At 42.0% G+C, this 25,039-nt stretch overlaps 1 protein-coding gene and 1 long non-coding RNA gene across 2 annotated transcripts in view; one reads left to right on the top strand and one right to left on the bottom strand.

Moving 5' to 3' along the window:
- Positions 1-25,039, top strand: part of SLIT1 (slit guidance ligand 1) — a 366,291-nt gene that overhangs the window by 289,157 nt on the left and 52,095 nt on the right. Inside the window, exons 19-28 of the mRNA XM_077258294.1 lie at positions 68-211; positions 2,088-2,254; positions 6,628-6,760; positions 9,236-9,304; positions 10,307-10,378; positions 11,909-11,980; positions 12,073-12,144; positions 15,743-15,906; positions 19,836-19,960; positions 23,385-23,479. Of these exons, the coding sequence (XP_077114409.1) occupies positions 68-211; positions 2,088-2,254; positions 6,628-6,760; positions 9,236-9,304; positions 10,307-10,378; positions 11,909-11,980; positions 12,073-12,144; positions 15,743-15,906; positions 19,836-19,960; positions 23,385-23,479 (1,113 nt within the window). The remainder of the gene's footprint in view (positions 1-67; positions 212-2,087; positions 2,255-6,627; positions 6,761-9,235; positions 9,305-10,306; positions 10,379-11,908; positions 11,981-12,072; positions 12,145-15,742; positions 15,907-19,835; positions 19,961-23,384; positions 23,480-25,039) is intronic.
- LOC143769603 (uncharacterized) overlaps positions 10,334-25,039 on the bottom strand; it is a 28,248-nt gene continuing 13,542 nt past the window's right edge. Inside the window, exons 2-3 of the long non-coding RNA XR_013214430.1 lie at positions 13,133-13,216; positions 10,334-10,466 (exon numbers count right to left, since the gene is read on the bottom strand). This is a non-coding gene — a long non-coding RNA (uncharacterized LOC143769603). The remainder of the gene's footprint in view (positions 10,467-13,132; positions 13,217-25,039) is intronic.

The following is a 25,039-nucleotide window of genomic DNA, read 5'->3' as shown; positions in this document are numbered from 1 at the left end:
TTCATCTATATTCCGGCTGCTCCAGAAAGTGAAGCTCATGTTTGTGCTCTGGATTTGTGTCTCCTAGGATGCTGAGGAATAACAAGGTGAGCTGCGTCCACAACGACAGCTTCACCGGCCTCCGCAACGTCCGGCTCCTGTCCCTGTACGATAACCAGATCAGCACCATCACCCCCGGGGCGTTCGACACCCTGCAGTCTCTCTCCACCTTGTGAGTATGTCCAGAGGCGAAGCTTCAAGCTCGAGGGCCCCAGCCCGAAAATCTCCAATACGGGCCGCAATTATCGCTGGTCGTTACAAGCATTTCAAAGAGAACTTCTGGGTCCCCGTAGACTCAGGCAACTTCCCCTGCACTCACTATAGTTAAGCCCTTGACCTTGACATTTATTTAGTTTGTTATCCTACATTTTTGTGCATTTGTTCTCCAGTTGGAGCGACTTTATGATTTTCAATAGAAAAAGCGACTTTTTGCACTAACCGGTTAAAGGGATAATCAGGGACTATCTTAGTTTTTTGGCTCATAGTAAAAAAAATAACAGGCAGGTAGTTGCCAACAGAGCAGCTCTTCTTCTTCTTCTTCCATTCTGCTATTTCGACAGGGCATAACTGTTGATGTCATGCTGATTGACAGCCGGCTCCCTGCAGTTAGGCAGCGGGGAGCCAGCTGTCAATCAGCATGACAGGGCAGAATGGAAGAGAAGCCGCTGCTCTGTTGACGTGACACTGAATTGACGACAGGAGCGGACTGTGACCTCTCTGTGCCGGCAGAGATCGGCACTCCAGGCACAAGAGGCATATACCTGCCTGTTAGTTCTTAGCCCCATAGTAAAAATGAATATGGTCCTGGATAATCCCTTTTAAGATAAAATAAAGAGCATTTTTTATTTTGCAAAAAAACTCGTGCACATTTTGTGCAAAAAAAAAAAAGGTCGTCGAATGCCAGAAAACCTTAAAAGGAAAGTGGCTTTTTAAAAAAAAACCCGCGAATGATGAATCGGGTCCACTCTGCCTAGGTGCTGGGCTCATAGTGAGGGTCATGGGGACATGAGTCCAGATCCTACAATTTACTAACATCTGACAACTTCGCTCCCGCTCGGTTGGTGCTGCAGACACTGAGGCTTATCTATATGTGCGGCTGCTACTAAAATAATGGAAAAAGTTGCATATTGCAATTCTGCCCATTAGATGGCGCTGTAGAGTTTTATCTCCCATCTGGGAAGTTGCATTTCTGGGAATATTGGTATTTGTGCAGTTATAATAAATCACAGCCGCCTGCTAACAGTCAGTAAAGATCTCGTCTTCTGGCCTGTGTGATGGCAGCGTCGTCCTGGGGCGTCAGCGCTGGCCGTGACGTCATCTCCAGCCTCAGTTTCTGCAAGTTATAAGAAGAACTCCTCTCTTCTGCATTCACTATTTTAGATTGGTGTCAGTTTAGTTTTTTTTTTACTCAGATGCATGAATTTTGGACTAAAAATCACTTTTTCAATTTGGTTTTCTTAAAAATTTTACACCGTTTTGCTTTCGATGGCTCTTTGTTTCTCTGCCATTGAATGAGTAAACTGAGAATCTGTCAGTGAGCTGTGATGTGGAGTTTGTAACTCTTTTATCTGCTTTTCTTCTTTCTGCTGATCGATAAGTAACTTTTCATGGTGGTCATAAACCAGTATCAGAAAAAAATAGATAAAAACCGACTCAGAACACACTCACTGCTAGATCCTCAGCTAACTCCTTCTCCAGCCAGTAATGTGCAAGGAGACAAAGAGGCTATAAAAGACAAACGGTGCAACAGTTTTAATGAAACCCAAATGCAAAAATTATTTTTAGTCCAAAAAATATGTATTAAAAAAAAAAAAGATCCCTGTGGGTATCCACATCCATTGATTCTATACCCTCGCAGGTTACTTCCTGCAATTTAATGTCCAGTCACTGTATACTGTGGATAGGAGCGATTTCAGCTCTGGAGTTACCTGAAGACACGTCGCTGACACTTTCTAGGTGTCATTTATGGACTTTATTAGGTCCAAATGCAACAAAATGACAAGTAAATGTGTTTCCGGTGTTTTATCCGCGGCTTTATATCTGCGCAGGAACTTACTGGCTAATCCCTTTAACTGTAACTGCCAGCTGGCCTGGCTCGGAGACTGGCTGAGGAGGAGGAAAATTGTCACGGGAAACCCTCGTTGTCAGAATCCAGACTTCCTGCGGCAGATCCCACTTCAGGATGTGGCCTTCCCCGACTTCAGATGTGAAGAAGGTACCGAGATTTATTGATGCTGTCAGCAATCCGCAACAAAGGACAAGACAACCGTAACGTCAAATCAAGTTTTTATGTTAAATGTAGTATTTTTTACAATTATCCACATTACTAGCTGTATTAAAATAGTGCGCAATTTCACACCAGTCACTAAGTCTATTGCTAGACTCACCCTTCCTGTTCTGTACATCACCTCAGTATATGACACAGGAAAACCATTCACAATAGGTGATGTCACAGATCACCTCCTCCTCCTGTACAATGACTGATAACACCTCTATATACAGTACATAACACGGGATCCACCATTCACAATAGGTGATATCACAGCTCACCTCCTCCTCCTCCTGTACAATGACTGATAACACCTCTATATACAGTACATAACACGGGATCCACCATTCACAATAGGTGATATCACAGCTCACCTCCTCCTCCTGTACAATGACTGATAACACCTCTATATACAGCAGATAACACAGGATCCACCATTCACAATAGGTGATGTCACAGCTCACCTCCTCCTGTACAATGACTGAAAACACCTCTATATACAGTAGATAACACAGGAGCCACCATTCACAATAGGTGATGTCACAGCTCACCTCCTCCTCCTCCTGTACAATGACTGATAACACCTCTATATACAGCAGATAACACAGGATCCACCATTCACAATAGGTGATGTCACAGCTCACCTCCTCCTGTACAATGACTGATAACACCTCTATATACAGTAGATAACACAGGATCCACCATTCACAATAGGTGATATCACAGCTCACCTCCTCCTCCTGTACAATGACTGATAACACCTCTGTATACAGCAAAGATGAGAGTATTTAAAAGCAACATAACTAAATTAGAATCTGTATTACTCAGTTGCTTTCTATAGGAATTTACTTTTAAACCAAGCCGTACAACAGCATATAAAAGAGGTGTGGAAACCACATAAACGACCAAAAACTGGAAACTCAATTCTATAAATAATTTTATTACACATATGAAAATATTACACATAAAGAAAAACAGGACATGAAGAATACAAAATGGAGTTATGGTGCAAGACACTGCACCGAGATATAGTTGTGTCAACGGACAAGCAGACCACAGACTCCTGATAATAAAAGATAACCGTATGGAGGAGAGGACACCGGAGTATAAATACCAATCCTGCAGGTGTGGGGCATATAGTGATATTACACCCTAATCCCAGGGTATGGGCACTAAAAAATGTTATTAATTATAATGTACCACACAGGGTATACATGCACTGAATATCTATGGCCCATCCATACTTCCACGCCCTTGGGAAAAGTCACATAAGAAATAGAATTATCACAGCTCACCTCCTCCTCCTGTACAATGACTGATAACACCTCTATATACAGTAGATAACACAGGATCCACCATTCACAATAGGTGATGTCACAGCTCACCTCCTCCTCCTGTACAATGACTGATAACACCTCTATATACAGTAGATAACACAGGATCCACCATTCACAATAGGTGATGTCACAGCTCACCTCCTCATCCTGTACAATGACTGATAACACCTCTATATACAGTAGATAACACAGGATCCACCATTCACAATAGATATCACAGCTCACCTCCTCCTCCTGTACAATGACTGATAACACCTTTATATACAATAGATAATACGGGATCGACCTTTTCCACCTTCCTTCACAATGACATTTGCCCTGATTAGAGCATGCTCGGATAACGTTTCTATGTAAACGAATAGGGTGTGAGTCAGTTTATTGCTACAAATGTATTTTTTTCCCAGCAGGGAGCAGGAATCTAACATTAGTCCTAGTGACCAGGGTGAAAATTGCAAGATTTTTTTTTTATATAAATTTAACATAAAAACCTGATTTAATTGATAGTTCATTTTCTGATGTGACATTCCCGGTTTCACATCAAACAAAACCAGTGACAGCGATGGTGCGGACCGAAGACAAGACCCCCACCCACCAGATATTTATTACATGTCTGATGGGTGAGGGTCTACAGAGCCCCTTCTTGGGATTGGTGAGGGTCTCACACAGCCAGGCTCTTACGCCGAGCGTATAAATCGGCATGAAAAGAAAAAAATCTCTGATCTGCATTGCCCCATAGTATAACATGGGATAAAGCATGGGCTCGCACTCGGCCGTGTTATACGCCAGTGTGAACGGGCCCTTAGATTTCGCATGTGGATGTACCACGGGTGCGAGGATTAGCCCCTCTGTCATTCATTCTCCTCTTTTTCATGCCTATTTCACAAAGTAAAGAAGTATCCTGCTATTAGAGATCAGTGAATCAGACCGTGGTCCAGCGGCCACATCATTGCTCCGTGGCCCCCGGATGGGAGCCCCGTAATCTGCCTCCTACCAGCGCCTCTTTTTATTAGTTGATGTTACAATGATGACGTTGTGCCAGGCGTGTACATTATAAGAGGCGCAGAGGATGTCGACCGGTAGGAGGAAGTTTGGAGGACTCCCCTCCGGTGACTGCAGAATACTGTAGTGGCCCCTTGACCAGGCTCCTGTGAATCTATTTGCTCTTCTCTACTTGCTACTTATGTGCGTTGCTCATTTTTTTTCCTTAATGTGGGCTAAAAGTCCATTCAGGGAATTTCTGTAGCTGCGGATGGGTTGCAGAAACTCTCTTTATGTGCTTGAGATGACGATTGTCACCAGATTGGATGCAGATTTCGGTAATAAATCTACACGAAAATCCATGTCCACACCATCACATGTGAAGGACCCTCTCGTGTCCTTGAGGTACAATTTTCTGATTGATGACCTTTGACATTTTACAAGCCTTGAATTTGTTAATGTTCTAATGACTGCGCACACTGTATGCAAATAGGCAGGTTTCATCCATCTGTGTCATGATACCATACGGAGTGTGGTGCACAAACCGGTCATGAAATAGATGTGTGATACCGGACTAAAAGTGGCACTTCACCCTAGTTGTAATGGTGCTTTGTTCATATCGTTGTAATGATGCTTTGTTTATATCGTTGTAATGGTGCTTTGTTTATATCGTTGTAATGGTGCTTTGTTTATATCGTTGTAATGGTGCTTTGTTTATATTGTTGTAATGATGCTTTGTTCATATTGTTGTAATGGTGCTTTGTTTATATCATTGTAATGGTGCTTTATTCATGTCGTAATGGTGCTTTGTTCATGTCATTGTAATGGTGCTTTGTTTATATCGTTGTAATGATGCTTTGTTCATATTGTTGTAATGATGCTTTATCCATGCCGTTGTAATGGTGCTTTATTCATGTCGTTGTAATGATACTTTGTTTATATTGTTGTAATGGTGCTTTGTTCATATCGTTGTGCTTTGTTTATATCGTTGTAATGGTGCTTTGTTTATATCGTTGTAATGGTGCTTTGTTCATATCATTGTAATGGTGCTTTATTCATGTCGTAATGGTGCTTTGTTCATGTCATTGTAATGGTGCTTTGTTTATATCGTTGTAATGGTGCTTTGTTCATATCGTTGTAATGGGGCTTTATTCATGTCGTAATGGTCCTTTGTTCATGTCGTTGTAATGATGCTTTGTTCATATCGTTGTGCTTTGTTTATATCGTTGTAATGGTGCTTTGTTTATATCGTTGTAATGGTGCTTTGTTCATATCATTGTAATGGTGCTTTATTCATGTCGTAATGGTGCTTTGTTCATGTCATTGTAATGGTGCTTTGTTTATATCTTTGTAATGGTGCTTTGTTCATATCGTTGTAATGGGGCTTTATTCATGTCGTAATGGTCCTTTGTTCATGTCGTTGTAATGATGCTTTGTTCATATCGTTGTAACGATGCTTTATTCATGCCGTTGTAATGGTGCTTTGTTCATATCGTTGTAATGATGCTTTGTTTATATCGTTGTAGTGGTGCTTCATTCATATTGTTGTAATGGAGCTTTATTCATGTCGTTGTAATGGTGCTTTGTTTATATCATTGTAATGGTGCTTTATTCATGTCCTTCTAATGGTGCTTTGTTTATATCGTTGTAATGGTGCTTTGTTTATTTTGTTGTAATGGTGCTTTGTTTATATCGTTGTAATGGTGCTTTGTTCGTATCGTTGTAATGGTGCTTTGTTTATATCGTTGCAATGGTGCTTTGTTTATATCGTTGTAATGGTGCTTTATTCATGTCGTAATGGTGCTTTGTTCGTATTTTTGTAGTGGTGCTTTGTTTATATCGTTGTAATAGTGCTTTATTCATGTCGTTGTAATGGTGCTTTTTTCATATTGTGGTAATGGTGCTTTGTTCATATCGTTGTAATGGTGCTTTATTCATGTTGTTGTAATGGTGCTTTATTCATATCGTTGTAATAGTGCTTTGTTCATATCATTATCCACGCAGGACAGGAAGAGCTGAGCTGTGCTCCACAGCCGCAGTGTCCGCAGGAGTGCACGTGTCTGGACACCGTGGTTCGCTGCAGTAATAAGCACTTGTTATCTCTGCCGAAGGGGATACCGAAGAATGTCACAGAGTTGTAAGTCTCACTGCCGGAGGGACTGTCCCATTAATCTGAATGAAGGTAGCAGAAAACTGTGCACATGCCGCAGAAACACATAAAATCCAAAAGTACACACTTGTACAACAAACCTGCCACGTGTGAACATGACTCTTCCATCTGACATATCACAAAGATGACTTCTTGAGGCTTTGTGTCATGCTGTTAGTGAATGCTGAGTGTATATAGTCAGCACCAGGTGGGATGTGTGGAATATTCTACATCCTAATGAAGTTCTAAAACAATGGCTGAAAAATATTCCAAATATCACACGAAGTTCTATAAAATAGTATTACATGTCAATGATTTATATTTACTTCTGAATGTTTTTGAAATTGTAACTTTATAGAAACTTGCTTTGCGATAGAAAGATATGAAATAGGATAGATGGATAGATACAGTGCCTTGAAAAAGTATTCATACCCCTTGAACTATTCCACATTTTATCATGTTACACCCACAAGCTGAAAGGTATTTTATTGGAATTTTATGTGATACCAACACAAAGTAGCCAGAACATGATACGTTTTTTTTTTTTAGTATTTTAAAAATATAAATCTGAAAATTGTGAGGTGCATTCGTTTTCAGCCCCCTGTAGTCTGATACCTCTAAATAAAATCCTGAGTGACCAGTTGCCTCCAGAAGTCACATAATTAGTACATTGTGTGTGTTATTTCTTCTCAGTATAACTACAGCTGTTCTGTGAAGGCCTCAGAGGTTTGTGTGAGAACTTTAGGGATGAAACATCATCAAGAAAACCAAGGATCACACCAGACAGGTCAGGGATAAAGTGGTGGAGAAGCGTAAAGCAACGTTAGGTTATAAAAAAAAAATCCCAAGCTCTGAACATCTCACAGAGCACTGTTCAATCCATCATCCAAAAATGGAAGGAGTATGGCACAACTGCAAACCTACCAAGACATGGCCGTCCACCTAAACTGACATCCCAAGCAAGGAGAGCACTAATCAGAGAAGCAGCCAAGAGGCCCATGGTCACTCTGGAGGAGCTGCAGAGTCACAGCTCAAGTGGCAGAATCTATCCACAGGACAACTATTAGTCGTATACTCCACAGATCTGGCCTTTATGCAAGAGTGGCAAGAAGAAAACCATTTTTTAAATCAAGCCATAAGAAGAAACATTTGTAAAAAGCAATGTGGACATGTTGAAGAAGGTGCTCTGTTCAGATGAGACCAAAGGAGAACTTTTGGGGCTATATGCAAAATGCTATTTGTGGTGGAAAACTATCACTGCACGTTACCCTGAAAACACCATTCCCACTGTCACACATGGTGGTGGCAGCATCATCCTGTGGGGAGGCTTTTCTTTAGCAGGGGCAGGGAAGCTGGTCAAAGTTGATGGAAAGATGGATGGAGCTTAAATACAGGGGAATCCTGGAGGAAAACCTGTTAGAGGCTGCAAAAGACTTAAGATTAGGGCATAGGTTTACCTTCCAGAAAGGACAACGACCCTAAAAGTCCTACCAGAACTACAATGGAAGGGTTTAGATCAAAGTACATTCTTGTGTGTCAATAGCCCAGTCACAGTCCAGACAAAAAATCCCATTGAGAATCTGTGAGAAGACTTGGAAATTGCTGATCACAGATGTCTCCATCCAGTCTCACTGAGGGAGAGCGAGTGTAAAGAAGAAGGGGCAAAAATGTCACCACTAGATGTGCAAAGCTGGTAGAGACAGACCCCAAAAGACTGCAGCAGTGATTGCACATCAGAATTTTCAGATTTATATTTTTAAAATATTCAGAAAACCATGTATCATTCCTGTACACTTTACAAATTCATGATACTTTGTGATGGTATCACAGAAAGATAGATAGATAGATAATAGATAGATAGATATATAGATAGATAGATAGATAGATAGATAGATAGATAGATAGATAGATAGATAGATAATAGATAGATAGATAATAGATATAGATAATAGGTAGATAGATCGATAATAGATAGATGATAGAGATAGATAGATAATAGATAGATAGATAGATAGATAATAGATAAATAGATAGATGATAGATAATAGATAGATAATAGATAGATAATAGATAGATAATAGATAGATAGATGATAGATAATAGATAGATAATAGATAGATAATAGCTAGATAGATGATAGATAATAGATAGATAGATAGATAATAGATAGATAGATAATAGATATAGATAATAGGTAGATAGATCGATAATAGATAGATGATAGAGATAGATAGATAATAGATAGATAGATAGATAATAGATAGATGATAGATAGATGATAGATAATAGATAGATAATTGATAGATAGATAATAGATGATAGATAGATAATAGAGATAATTGATAGATAGATAGATAATAGATGATAGAGAGATACTCCAGGCTCCTTCGATGTGAGGTGATGCTTTCTCCTTCTATCTGTGGTGTTCGGGGTCCGGGCAGTGACGCTGTTCTCCTCCTGCAGGTACCTGGATGGTAACCAGTTCACCTTGGTGCCCCCGCAGCTCTCCACATACAAGTATTTACAGCTGGTGTAAGTATGTCGCCGTGCGCACTCTGCAGATGGCGCCATCATTACAGTGAGTGATGCGGAGCGCTGCGGTCCGTTATCGGCCGGTGTGCTCACACAATGCTCCGCTCTCAGGACTTTAGCAGAATTCTGCATTTTGATTACATGTGAATGGAGAAAATAAGTGAAACAAACGAGGCAGAAGCTGAGTGACGCCCGGATGATGTGAGGACGCCGGAGCCGGCGAGCGCCTCCTGCAGATTGTGACTGCTGTAGATCGCAGGGTTTTCCTCTCTGCTGCTTTTCTTTCCGGGCGACCTGTGACCCGTCACCGAGCGCGTATTACACTCTTTTATTACTGTTTTGTATTTCCTTTGCTGATTTTCTTTGTTGCACATGAAAAGTAATATCTTTTGTCCTCTCCGCCCCCAGGCATTGTCATAATACACCCGATTTCCATTTACCGCAGCCATTACCATCTTCACCTTTTTTCTATATGATTTGTTATAGTAAATGTGAAGGTTTTGCTAGTTCCCTCTTGGTGTATACTGTTCTTAAAGCAAATCCAGACTTTTATGTGGCCTATTTTTTTCTGTATAGATTCAAAATGTTGCTCTCATTACTTTCTTAATATTTATAGAAGTGGCGAACACTAAAGCTCCAAACTCCCTGGATAAATATTGGTTAAAAATAACATTCTGTCTAACCTTCATCCACCACTAGAGGGAGCTTAGGAGCTTAATAACATACACTGAGCTCCCTCTAGTGGTGGCTGCAGGTAGCAGAATTTTTTTTTTTTTAAAGGGACTTATTTAATGAGTATTTATTAAAACTTTTGTTACCGTAAATACATAATTAATGATAGCCTGCTATGCTGTTGTTACTTATTATTGGCAATCCTTGGTTGGCTGTAGATTAGCCTCACCCTGGTATATAGCGCTCCAATATTAGGGGTGAATACAGATCCCGTATAAGGGAAATGAACGCTTCGCCTTTTAATCCTATCTTCTCTCTCGTATTTTACAGAGACCTGAGCAATAACCGAATCAGCTCCCTCAGCAACTCTTCCTTCACAAACATGAGCCAGCTCACCACGCTGTAAGTGATTGTCTGCACACAAGGTCACGGTGGTCTGATGTGATGTGAGGGGTCCAGAATGCAGCGTCCTTCTCAAGGAAAACCTATTCTGTGGGAATAAAGAGAATATACATAAGGCCATTAGGTTACAATGTATCAGAGCAGAACGCGCAGACCTTGGCAATACCATTATCACAGAAAGTTATCCCTGTAAATGTACAGATGTCAATATGTCGTATCCCGGGGTTATTTGCTTCATCCAGTGACACCGTCCTGGTTCCTGACCTCTTTCCACTCATCAGGGGTGCAGCTTGGTGGTTTGTGGTTCTCGGGCAAAAAAACTCAACTCCACGTAACCTTATATAGAAGGTGTAGGGAGAAAGTATGTGCCCCCTCCATATCCTCCTCCAGGAGCTTCCCTGACCTCCTCTTCTACATCCATGGACATTAACATGGAGTCGCCCCTCTGCAGATAGAACGGCTCCCGCTCTTCTGGGAAGGATTTCTACAGGATTTCGGAGGCGTTTGTGGGAATATTTGTCCCTTCATCCAGAAGAGCATTTGTGGGGTCAGACCCTGATGTTGGGGGTCCGGGCTCACAATCTCCGGTCTAGGTGTTGGATGGGGCTGAGGTCCGGGGGCTCTGTGCGGCCGCTCATGTTATACACACTGGGGGGGCGAGCAGACAGATGTTATACACGGGGGGGCGAGGGTCCGGCAGTTATATGGTGTGATCCATTACTTTTCTCCATGTAGTGTATCTACAGTATATATATATATATATATATATATATATATATATATATATATATATATATTGTTAGATGTTACGTTTTCCAGTCTCTGTGCAGTGATACGACGTCCATGCGATTAGCTCATCTTGTCTTATAAATCTGCGTTGTGCTGTTCCTCTGTTATTCCTCCTGGAATAAATCGGCCCCATCCACCTTGTCCATAGGACGTAGCATCAGCACTGATCAGATAGACGGCGCAGGGACCCATCCCAATGACGAGGGGAAAGGCTCGTTAAAGGGTCGACATTGACTGTTAGGATTGCTACTTCCTATAGGTGGCACTAGAGTTCTACTCCTCTTCCTCTCTGAAGAGGCAATTTGCATATTTCCCAGAGGAGCATTGCGGCTTTAAGTCTCCTCAACTCGACATGCTTAGCATGTCACTCTCCGCAAGGAGAAACGATACTTCTTGGATCCTAACCCATATGAGAAAGCCCAAGTCTTTTAGTTACGAGCCATGTTGGAGGTTTAGTTTTGCTCCACTTTACGCCGCTGCCAGGAGGAATAACAGAGGAATAATATAATGCAGAACCGATGAGGAAAAATCATAAAACAGTAGAGCAATCAGAGTAAAGGAGCAGTCCAGGTAACACCGCTCCATTGTGACACTGTAGATAGCAAGGTGTCGGAGCTACGCGCTCCACCCGTCCGGCCCGGCACCACACATAGCACAGGGCACCAGTTTTGCCTGGAGTTTCCCTTTAATAGGCGGGTCTGTGTGTGAGCGGGGGACGTCACCATCTGCTCTTCTTCCCAGGATCCTCAGTTACAACTCCCTGCGGTGCATTCCTCCTCTGGCCTTCGAGGGGCTGAGATCCTTGCGGCTCCTGTAAGTTGACGTTCCGACCTAGCGGTTCTCTCCCCGGGCAGATAACTCGCCCGCGTGAATTACTAACCATCCTCTCCCATCCTGTGTTGTAGGTCTGTGCATGGAAATGACATCTCTACTCTGCCCGAAGGCATTTTTTCGGATGTTTCCTCGCTCTCCCACTTGTAAGTACCTGCAGGTTCAGGGCCGCTCCACACGGACCATCTCCGTTTTCTTTTTCCAACATCTTAAAGAACAATCTATAAGGATGTGTTCACACTGAGTCTTTTTTGCTAAGTTTTTGGAGCAGAAACTCCCATGTTTTTGAGAAGTTTTGAGTTTTCAGTAGGGTTTAGAACAGTTTCCACTCCAAAAACTCAGCAATCAGACTCAGTGTGAACATACCCTTAAGGTTTTTTTTTCAGGAGCTCAAAAACCACAAGTTTTTGAGTAGAAACCTCTTCACAGAATCAACCTTTTTCGAGTAAGGTTTGGAGGAGGTCTTCTTTTCCCAAAGTGTTTTTTTGTAGTCTTATGATTGGACAGTGACTAGATTGCAGAGATTTCCTTCAGGATTGGCTTCAATGAAGTGACACACACTTTCTTTTTTGATCCAGGAGTTTTTCAAAACTTCTTCAGGGGGAAAAAAGAAATAAAAAACCTCCTCATTTGAACAGAAAAGTGGATTTGCCATAGAAATGAATTGGAAATGTTTTCCAGTATTTTTTAAGTTTAAGTTTCCACTAAAAAAAAAAAATGTGTTTTAGGAGCAGAAACTGAGCGAAAACTCTCCGAAATGGAAAAATCAAAAACCTTGGAGTTTCTGTTCAGTGGCTCTGTTCACATTATGTCTTTTTGCTGAGTTTTTGGAGAAAAATCTTAGCGGAAACTCTTACGTTTTTGATAATTTTTTTGAGATATGGAGGAGGATTTGGAGAGTTTCCATTCAGTTTCTGCTCCAAAAACCTCTATAAAACTTTGTGTGTGAATAGCCAGTTTCCTTTCCAAAAACTCTGCAAAAAGACTCTGCGTGCACATAAGAGTCTTTTTTTGCTGAGTTTTTGGAGCCAGATTTTTCAGGAACTTTTGAGAATGCTCCTGAAAAAACTCAGTTTGAACATAGAAATTCACCAGTCTATGATTCTCACAGTTTTATATTTTATATATATTCACCTGGTTTTTTGTTTGTTTTTATGTTCACCATTGTGGTTGTTGTTTGAGGTTTTTAGATGTTTTCTGCAGATTCATCAATTGGGACTTTAAAAAAAAACAAAAAAACATGCAATTTTTAGTTTTATGCAAATGTCCTCCAGTCTATATTCCCTGGAGTGATTTGATTTGCTTCTGATATTTTTATGCAAAATTTTGGACATTTAACGGAATGTGCGACTCTTCTGTAAAGAGGTGCAAATAAAAGGGAAAAAGCGAAAAATAAAGAGCATTTTCTCATTTGAGCAACGTTTGAGAACCACGTGTGCCATTTTAAAGAATTTCGCACAGAAAAAAAAAGTCTACAAATAACACAAGACAAAAAAAAAACAAAGGAAAGTGACTTAAAAAAACGGAAATATTCTTAGTTCTTACAAGTTCCGATAAGTGCGTGACACATACCTATCGGCGAGTGATCGGGGGGATAGCGGAGCCGCCGTCCTGCAGAGACCCCGGCGATATTACAGGACTGTGATTATGGTCATTAAGACTTGGCAGTAATATTTTCGCCCCTTCACCTCCACCCGTTCCCCGGTTGCAGCCTTTGTACTTTCGCGCTGTGTGCGATTCCAGGGAGCGCTGCCAAACCGGTTCCTTCTTTTACTCAATCTTTTGTTGAATTTGGCGCTCGGTGTAACCGCTTTTCATACTTAACAAAACACGATTCATCTGCGCCGCTGAGGATCTCCAGGAATTCTTTTCTTTTCCGTCGTGATTTATGACGGCTGTTAAACAAAAGGCAAAATAGCAGCGAGGAAGCTTTTAGGTATTTGCAAATGTTAACACTGCCCTCGGCAAATTTATACATCCGGCTGGCTGCTCCGCGGCGCCACCTAGCGGGATCATTTATTTACTTCAGCAGAGGAATTTCCCAGAGGAGCACGCATGGCTTTTAAGTCTCCTCACTCTGACATACCAGGTTTGACATGTCCCTCTCCACAAGGAGAAATGTTACCACTTAGACCCCGATATTGCACTTTAAAACTCTGGACTTATTTGTAAATGAGAACTTATGTGTAGAAATGATCAGAGCGGACATTTATGAGCTAAAAACAGTCAAAATTTTCTCCATATCCTCTAAATACAGGAACAGAAAGAAGCAAAAGATTGGATTGATTGACGTCTACTATTTTCCTTCTCATTTCAATCATTGCCGCCTATGGGAGAATATTTATCACCAGTGGGATTTTTATAATTCATTTCTGCTCGTCATTTTTCTTTTTTTTTACCTTTTTTATATAAAATTGGCGCATCTTTACGTGTTTTTTACAGAATCTTGCCTTTCCCAAAAGTCTTCACTTAGCTGACCGCATCACTTTTCTCACCCATGTGTCTAAAGTGGTAAGGAGCGGCGTAAAAATAAAAGAAAAAGCACAAAAGTGTTTTTTGACATAGAACAGGCACAAAAGCCCAGGTAAATCTTCCCCCGCGGCTCCTTACCGACTTGTTTATAGGTAAAAACAACGCAATGGTGGGTGAAATATGGAGACATTTTCTCCTATACGGCAGCCAAACCGCACCGAATCCAAACGAATTGCAAAGCTTGAAAGCCGACGTAAAAAAAAAAAAAAATTCAGTGTAGATTGACAACAGTGGTCAGTTTACTCTGCAGATTTCTTGGGTAGCATGTGAGATTTAGTTAAAGAGTACCCTCCAATGTTTTCTATATTTTTGGTGTAAATGCCGCTGTTCTACTGAATCCGGCGGTGTTTTTCTTTTGTTTCTGCGCCTCTCCGTTCCTGAGATATGGCCCTTTCTTACTTCTATAGAAATCTAGTCTTGTTGGGCAAATGGGCGTGGTCATTTTTTTCTGTGGGCGTCTTATTTGAATGCCACGCCCACTTAGTTAACAAGACTAACTTTATAGGCAAGGAAGAAGTGACAATATTTCAGGGACGCAGAGACGCAAGAACAAAAGAAAAACATCGCCGGATTCAGGAGAGCGGCAGCATTTACACCATGTAAAAAAATTACATATTTTTGGCAAATGACACATTTCCTTTAAAGTTCATCCACCTCACTATTACTTTTATGCACTGTGGATTTTCTGTATGAAAATTTATGGAAAATCCATATTTTTTTGAAAATTCTTATTGGCAACAATACCCTAAAGGCATCTTCAGAAATTCCTGCGATTGCTCTATATGTATGAATGGGGTTGGTTAAAGGGATATTATCTACATTTAAAGATATCACCTAGCTATAGGATAGATGATAACTTGCAGATCGGTGTGGACTCCCCAGAAACTGAGCAAAAAAGTGGTGCATTGGCCGCGCCATTCATTCCCTGTGGGACAGCGGCAGATTTGATGTATAGAACAAACTTTCATTTTTCTCAAAAACTTTCCTACCTGTGAACATGGCAGAGGGCAGGAATCACACATACTGGTTTTAGTTAAATAGTTAAACCACCCACCAAAAAAAACCATAATGGAAAGTCTGATACTTTTCTTTCGCCTCCACTCCTGTGTTTGGATGTATGAATTCGGTGATTCACTGCACATTGTCGCTGCAGAACATCTTGATGTCGATTGTCTGGTTTATGGTCGAGCTTTTTGTTTTTTCCCTCTCCAGAGCCATTGGAGCCAACCCACTTTATTGTGACTGTAATCTACGCTGGCTGTCGAGTTGGGTGAAGACTGGGTACAAGGAGCCTGGCATTGCCCGCTGCACCGGACCCCCGGAAATGGATGGGAAACTTCTCCTTACCACACCAGCTAAAAAATTTGAATGCAACGGTAATAAAACCCAGATCTGTCATAACCGGGGACTGTATATGAGCAGAGAAAGTATATTACTAGTGGCTGGGAGCAGGTATTAGTGAAAAAAGGCACCAGAGTTTTTCTTTAAGGCTTCGTTCCCACTTGCGTATAAACTCGGCGAGAGATAAAAAACCGCATTGCACTCGCCCCAATGTTATTCAACGAGTCAGCGCTCATCTGCAATTTTTGTTTCCTCAGCTGAAATCGGACTGAGCAAAAAATCATGGCATGCTGTGATTGAGTTCTCATACCCATCACCGTAAGAAAAAATTGTCCGATATCGGTCCAGAAAAGTGGAACGAGTGTTATGCAAGTTTCATGCGATTTTCATGAGCAATTGTCTTCGTAATTTACACAATTTTCCAAGGAAATATCCTTCCCCCATATATATGTATTTCCAGATAGATAGAAATATGTGAGTGAGGTATATAATCAGTGCTTTGAGTACATGTACTGTACTTGTATTTTATTATTAAATAAGTAACAAAAAAAAAATGGTGTGGGGTTCCCCGAAATTTTATTAGCCAGCAAAGGGAAAGTAGACAGCTGGGTGCAGATGTTTATAGCCTGGGAAGGTGGTAATACCCATGGAACATCCCAGGTTATTAATATCAGGTCACAGCTGTATACTTAGCCTTTTACTGATTATTAAAAAATGAAGTAGGATCCCCCTATAATTAATAACCAGCAAAGGCTATGCAGACAGCTGCGAGCTGATATTAATAGCCTAAGAAGGGGCCATGAATACTGGCCCCCTCCTAGACTAAAAACATCAGCTCTCGGCTGCCTCAGAAATTGCGCATTCATAAGATGCGCCAATTCCAGCACTTAGCCTCGCTCTTCCCACTTGACCTGATGCGTTGGCAAGTGGAGTGATAGTATTGGGGTTGATATCAGCTTTGTATTGGTAGTTGACATCATCCCCAGAGGTTAGTAATGGAGAGGTGTCTATGAGAATCCCCATTACTAACCTCATAGTCAAATTGTAAAAAAAAATACACATACAGAATTAAATCCTTTATTTGATCAAATTACACAGACTCCTTTATTGACTCAAAATTAACTAAAAACACTTACTCACCTCATGCCCAATCCATTGAAGCCCTTGTCTCCTGTAAAAAAAAATAAAAAATAAATCAACATCATCCTCATCTATGACAGACATTATTATTATTATTTATTGTTATAGCTCCATTTATTCCATGGCACTTTACATGTGAGGAGGGGTATACATAATAAAAACAGGTACAATAATCTTAAACAATACAAGTCATAACTGGTACAGGAGGAGAGAGGACCCTGCCCGCGAAGGCTCACAATCTAAGGGATGGGTGAGAATACAGTAGGTGATGATAGAGCTGGTCATGCAGCGGTTTGGTTGATCGGTGGTTACTGCAGGTTGTAGGCTTGTCGGAAGAGGTGGGTCTTCAGGCTCTTTTTGAAGGTTTCGATGGTAGGCGAGAGTCTTATATTTTGTGGTAGAGGGTTCCAGAGTAGGGGTGATACGTGAGAGAAATCTTGTATGCGATTGTGGGAAGAGGAGATAAGAGAGGAGTAGAGAAGGAGATCTTGTGAGGATCGGAGGTTGCGTGTAGGTAAGTACCGGGAGACAAGGTCACAGATGTATAGAGGAGACAGGTTGTGGATGGCTTTGTACGTCTACAGGGTTTTGTAGACATGAAGATAATAATCCAATTGTATCGTGACGCATCTAGCACTACTAATCTAGATGGCAGGCTGAATTGTTGCATGATGCGACTATACAGCCTGTCAACCAGCAGAGACACTGAGCTGCTCATGCTTGCTCAGCTCTTTTATTCACGGTGATGTGATGAAGTTGAGTGGAGTTCATATCCATTGAACTCCTTTGACCTCACTGCGTTGAACTCCAATGACCTTTCTGATGGCACTGCAAACATGAGAACTTTCTCAGTGAGGTTAAAGGAGTTAATTGGATGTGAATCCACTGAACTTTATCACGTCACCTCACACCAGGGCAAGTGGGAGGAGTAAGGCTAAACACCATCTCATGGATGTGCCATTTCTGGGATGACTGAGAGCTGATATCCATGGCCACTTCCTAAGCTACTAATGTCAGTCTGCAGCTAACTGCTTAACCTCTGCTGGTTATTAATTATAGAGGGACTCTCCGTAATTTTTTCGTGGGTCCCCATTTTAATAACCCATACAGGCTAAGTATACAGCTGTGAGCTGATATTAATGGCCGGGGAAGCTCCATGAGTATTACCCCCTTCCCAGGCTATAAACATCAGCTGCCAGCTGTCCACTGTCCCTCCGCTGGTTAATAAAATTTCAGGGGATCCCACGCAATTTTGTCCAGAAAATAATTTATTCAGTAATAAGATAATTTTTTTTTTATTATTACATCCATTGTCTTGTCCGAGATACCAGGACAATCGCTGCGATTTTTTTTTTTCCTCAGCCCGATCTGAGCTGTGAAAAAAAAATTGCAAATCAGCAGAGACTCCTAGATTAACATTGGTTGACTCACACTCGTCCGTTTTTCTGCGCCCTGACTGCGTAGGTCGGATAAGAATGCACCAATGCAAATCAATCGGTGCGAGAAAAAATAAATGGACGGCACATGGACCATCCGTATGACGCCTTCTGATTTTTACGGATAAATTACCATTCTGTAGCATACACGACTGTAAATGATTGTAAATATATGTGACAAAAAAATAATTGTACTCACATGACCCTCGTCCTACTTTTCTGGATCAATATTAGAGCAATTTTTTAACTGCTAGTGTGAGCGAAGCCTAACTCCTAGTACAAGCTGTGGCATTAATTCAGCATTGTCTGACGGTATTATTTACTGTATGTGCAATTAATTGTAGACTTTCGTTCCTTATGGGAGACTGTTTCAGGAGTTCTGATTCTCTTTTGTTCATTCGCTTTATTATCAATTACCAAAAATGCAGACTATTACCGCTTCTATTTCCTACCGCTTTCTTCTTACTTTCCACATTTGCCTAAAACCTGTAAATATGGATGGCGGCACGCTATGAATCTCGCCGGTATTATTCCAGCACCACATAGCAGTACTTAGATCCCGTTTCTTAGAAAGTATTGTCGGTTTTATTTTTATATATATAAGATAATGCTGAATGTGGCCGCCGCACCGCGCCGCTCTCCTAAAGTGCATTGATGAGAATAGGGGCCCTGTATACACGATCGCCCACATTTACTCCTGTACAATGGCCACTATTGATTCCTGATGGGCACAATGGCCATAAATAACATGGCCAAAATTAAAGTGCCGGTCCACAGTATGCCCCGCTCCGTGGGAGGCGCACACTCACAAATACCTATTGTTTAGACCCTAAGGAAGTCTTGGATTTCAGACCAGGGACTGATTTATTTCTGGAGCGTACGGTTCCCTTTATTCATTTATCTCTCTCCCTGTGAGGCGCACTTATTCGCCGTCCGCGGCGCAGCCCCGTCACAATGCGGTGTGTTACCGCCACGTCCGTGCACTCTTACAGTTCTCTCCTTTCTGCCGCTGATTAAAATGACCTTCAGCTCCGACATTATGGGGACCTCGCACGAAATCCTGCTCCATCTGTCCCTCCGAATAGCAGCACATTACACCCCAAGCGAAGTCTCTCCGACCTCGCCGATTTGGTTTAGGGTCAGTTTATTTATGTTCCTCCTGTGGGTTAAAGAAGCAGAAATCTGATTTACTGCCCCCTATTCTGCGTAACACTTTGCAGCGGGTGACCATTAAATTTGTCCGCAGTGCATTATTGAAATTGGCTTTTCTGAGGCCGCCGCCATCATTAGCAGAATGCCATAATTGGGATTCAGGACGAGGCATCGGATCGGGGGGCCATATGTCGGCTTTTATTCCTACCGTTTATATTCTGGTTTCTCCCCCACAGGACCACCAAGCTTGACTATCCAGGCCAAATGTGAGCCATGTTTGTCCAGTCCTTGTCGTCACCAGGCCAGCTGTCAGAACGATGCCGTGGAGTATTATAAATGTGTCTGTCCACCCGGCTTCAAGGTATGAGTTGGTGACTTAAAGGGATTGTCCACAATTAGAAAAAAAAAACATGGCTGCTTTCTTTGAGAAATGGCACCTTCATTCACTATTGCAGCTTCATTCACTTTACTGGAGATCGATTGCAATACCAAGCAAAACCAATGGTCAAGGGCGGCGCTGTTTCTGAAGGAAAGCTGTCATGTGTTTGTGATCCTGGACAACATTTTTAAATTAGTAACTGCTTTCTTCCAAAAACAGGGGCTGAGTTGCAATACCGCACACAACCTGAAGACAAGTGTGGCGCTGTTTGGTATATAAAAGCAGCCAGTCGTCTGGATAAAAAGTTTTACAAAGTTGCAAAGTTTTTACATTTACTACAAACTTCTAAGTTTGCAGCCACTGCCCTATAAATTACGGTACATTTGTTGTTTGCACTTTTACCAAATATTGCACGGCAGGTTGTGGACTGCGGATGAGTATTTTTTTTCACGCTTCACGTGGATCGGGGCCATATGAGGACACGTACAGTGGAAACGAGGCCGGTAATAGCCATCAGAGGCTCACTGGTTGGGTGGCTCTCTCCCCGCAGCCGCATGTGTCCACCATCCAATACATTTTGGAGGCTAATGAAACTGAGGATCAAAAAAAAAAAAAAGTTTCTGCTCATGATTTAATAAAGGCATTTAGGTTGGAGGTTTAAGGGTGTGATCAATACAAAGGGTGGGGAAAAAAATCATCCAAGACGTTTGGTGTTAATGGGGTAAAACGGGCAGTGAGTCGGGGGAACGTGGCTGCTATTTCCAGAAATGACATCTGAAAAAGTTCCCAAACTAACAGAAGTGTCCAGTGATGGAGGCGGAGAGCGGACACTGAATATAAGGTGCACACGACTAAGTGTTATCTACGGATAGCACTCTCACATATGTTATTCTATGGGGCTGTGCACGTGTCTGATTTTTTTTTTTCCTTGGACCGAGTGATCTGCGGAAAAAATCGGAGACCTACCCGAGGTTGATCCGAGCATCCGATCAACATCAGCAATGCAAGTCAATGGGTCAGTGAAAAAAATCGGATCGCCCTCGGATGACATCCAATTTTTTCTTTCTCTCCTGTGGGAACAAAGCAGCGGTGCGCATGCGCGATATGCATCCCTATTCACTGTCTATGAGAGTGACGGTTACGCATGCGCACTGCTGAAGGAAGCAGCGGTTACACATGAGCGCTACCTCTCGATTTACTGGGGGCCATGTTTTTTGGACTCATACGGGATCCAAGCTGTTGGATCATCAACAATCATACATTTTGTTGCTGGGATAACCCCTATTTTTTACACTGAAATGTATAGGAACCCCCGTCTCCATACATTCCTGCACCGTCCATGTGCTTTATACATTCACCAGGAGATGAAAATCACCTAACAAAAGCTCCTGATTGCTACGTACGTGGAGGAGGCACAATTAAAAGACGCCGCTATTTTACATATTCTGCCTCTATTAGCTGAGTATCCCCCCCTTCTGTCTGATGACAGGTGCTATGCAAAAAAAAAAAAAAAAGAAGTACCGTATTTAGTTTTTCACAATTAAAAGCAAAAATTCCTCCTCCTGTCGTGAAATAGAAGATGTCACCGAGCTTTGGAAATAAAACTGGAATCCTCCATTATCTGCTGGCGGAGGAAGCGAGTGGTGCTTTTAGAAGCGGCTCTCAGTGGTACCTAGTAGGAAATATTCCCGCCTGTCGGATTTCTGACTTTTTTTTTTTTTTACCAGGCTTAATGGTTTTTTTGTATGCAGCTGTGACACAGAAGAGATCTAGATGGAGAAAGACGGGTTTTTAATGAAAGATACAATTTGTAATATCCCTGACAATAAAAGCTCGGCCAGACGGGCTACAAGTGGTTAACAATCAGCGGATGCTGCTACATTATCGGGGGCCATTCAGTAGTATAGAGCTCAGTTCACATGAGTCTCGATTCCATGCGATTAATGCGATGGACTCACCTGTCAGGGTATGTGCACACGTCCGGATTTCTTCAGGAATTTTTGCGGGTTTTTTTGCGGAATTCCCCAATAAAAACGCAATAATTCTGCACAAAAAATGCTTAAATTATGCATCCTATCATTTAGAATGCATTTCGCATTTTTTGTGCAAATTTGGCATTTTTTTCCGCAAAAAAAACGCAATCCGCAAAAAGAAGCAACATGTTCTTTGTTTTTGCGGATTTTTTGCGGATTTCTCATGATTTTGGAGTGTCAGGAGGAAATCCGCAAAAAATCCGCTAAAATTCCGCAAAAGTGACACTTTTCTACTTTCAGGCTTTATACCTTCGACGTTTGGCCTGAAAGCCATATGATTCGATGTACTTCCAAAACGGGTCTTTTTTTTAATTAAAAGATTATTCTTCTTCATAAATTGGGTATTTTCCGATAGTACTTGTAAAAACAAGCAATTTTGCAATTTACTGCTTATTAAAATTTTCAGCCGTTCTTGAGATATTAACACTTTTCTTCTGTTTACAGCTCGTTACTTTGGAGACCGGCCACCGCTGCTAGACAGCAGACCGTTTGACATCTACAAGCACTTTTCTACTAAGCTTGTAAGCGCTGTTATGAAGCTGTAAGGATCGCTGGAGAGTGCTGTTATCTCCTAATCCCCGCCAGCTTTAGTGCAGTAGAAACAAGTCAGAAAGCAGCAGTGGTCGGTCTCCTAGGTAACCAGCTGTAAACAAGAGAAAAAGGTGTTGTTAATATCTCAAGAACGGCTGCAAATTTTAAGAAGCAGTAAATTACAAAAGTACTTATATTTACCTCCGCTATCCCGCAATATCTGTCTATGGAAGGTAATATAACCCTTTAAACATCCCTTTCATGTAAAATAAGCTCTGGAGGCGGATTCTCAGGGAGATCTATGTCCAGCCCATAGATCTTAACAGCTCATTTACATATTAGAAAAAAAACAGGATTTCTCTGGAATAAATAATCGGATTGCTGATATCAAGGTATCATTTTATTCAGCTTCCTATGATGTGCGTGCCCATATGGACGGCTTAGGAGGAGTTGATCCTACCGACAGATTCCCTTTTTGTCCATTAAGTAGGGACTTATATAATAATGACCCCAAATATGATCATTTGTGTAAAGCTTGCCTTTTTTCTTCTTTTTTTTATAATACAGCAGGCTTTGGATATTTATCTGACTTTTGATATGGATTAAATAAAGAAAAAACTCCATAAAAATAATTTCAACTGTTTCAAACTGCATACAAAAAATACTTGTTAAAGGCAAAAAAAACAAACAAAAAACCCCCGTACGTAAACTCGGCCCCCGCGCCTTGTGCTACAATACAATGGCTACAGCCAAAGTTAAAAATGTGCATTTATCCACAGGAGCCCGTAGGATTGGAGGATTACTGTTTATAGACCTATGTGTTGTTTTTTTTTATTTTGCAGGGAAAAAATTGTGAGATCTCACTTAATGCATGTTCCAGCAACCCATGTGAAAACCAAGGAGTCTGTCACCCGAAAGATGACGCCAGCGGGTTCATGTGAGTAATGCAGATTTCTACCACTTTGAAGCCATCTATTGTTCCCACACAGTTTAATACCCCTTTTATGGCCTCCCTGCAGTATGATGCCCACCCTATATACATTATCATTCTTCCAGTGACCATGCACGCTGTACAATGCCCCCCCACACCCACAACGGTGCCCCCACACACCTTCTGATACCTGTAGTGACCATGCACACAGTACAATGCCCCCCTCACGATGATGCCCCCCATAGTGCCTTCCACACACCTTATGATGCTTCCAGTGACCGTGAATGAAGTACTACACCCCCAACACACCATATGATGCCTGTAGTGACCATGCGCACAGTACAATGCCCCCACACAATGATGCCCCAATGGTGCCCTCCAACACACCTTATGATGCCTGTAGTGACCATGCACAGAGAACAATGCCCCCACACAATGATGCCCCTCACACCTTCTGATACCTGTAGTGACCATGCATACAGTACAATGCCCTCCTCATAATGATACCCCCTATAGTGCCTCCCACACACCTTATGATGCTTCCAGTGACGATATACACAGTACAATGCTCTCCCACACAATGATGCCCCAATGACGACCCCAACACACCTTATGATGCCTGTAGTGACCATGCACACAGAACAGTACCCCCACACAATGATGCCCCCCATGATGCCTCCCACACACCTTATGATGCCTGTAGTGACCATGCACACAGGACAATGCCCCCCCACAATGATGCCCCCATGATGCCTCCCACACACCTTATGATGCCTGTAGTGACCATGCACCCAGAACAATGCCCCCCACACAATGACGCCTCCCACACACCTTATGATACCTGTAGTGACCATGTACACAGTACAATGCCCCCACACAATGATTCCCTCACGGTGTTCCCCACACACCTTATATTTTCACAAGTTATATAATATTCTAGTGCATTATTTTCAAGTTCTCAGTTTGCTGTCAGTGATTGGGAACATTGTTATTTATAACCAGAGATGGGGAACAATCCTCTCCTGTAAATGTGCCATTCAGTATCGTGTTGTATCGTGTGTAAACTGTGTGCTGCCGAATCTGTGCCACAAGCCAAGCTCACGTCACATTCTAAATCTGTGTTTGACGTACACGCTACACGGATCACAGGTGAAAAGGTTTTTATTTTTATTATAGCGCAAGAAGTAAAAAACAAACATTTAGGCTGGGGCTGCACAGCGACACGTGTTTAGGCTGAGGCTGCACAGCGTGTTTAGGCTGGGGCTGCACAGCGAAGCGTGTTTAGGCTGGGGCTGCACAGCGACATGTGTTTATTCTGGGGCTGCACAGCGAAGCGTGTTTAGGCTGGGGCTGCACAGCAACACATGTTTATTCCGGGGCTGCACAGCCACACATGTTTAGGCTGGGGCTGCACAGCGACACATGTTTATTCTGGGGCTGCACAGCGACACGTGTTTAGGCTGGGGCTGCACAGCGACATGTGTTTAGGCTGGGGCTACACAGCGACATGTGTTTAGGCTGGGGCTGCACAGCGACAGATGTTTAGGCTGGGGCTGCACAGCGACG

The sequence above is a fragment of the Ranitomeya variabilis genome, chromosome 4 (assembly GCF_051348905.1).
Source record: "Ranitomeya variabilis isolate aRanVar5 chromosome 4, aRanVar5.hap1, whole genome shotgun sequence".
Classification (NCBI taxonomy): domain Eukaryota; kingdom Metazoa; phylum Chordata; class Amphibia; order Anura; family Dendrobatidae; genus Ranitomeya; species Ranitomeya variabilis.
This window is presented reverse-complemented; position numbering and strand designations above follow the sequence as displayed.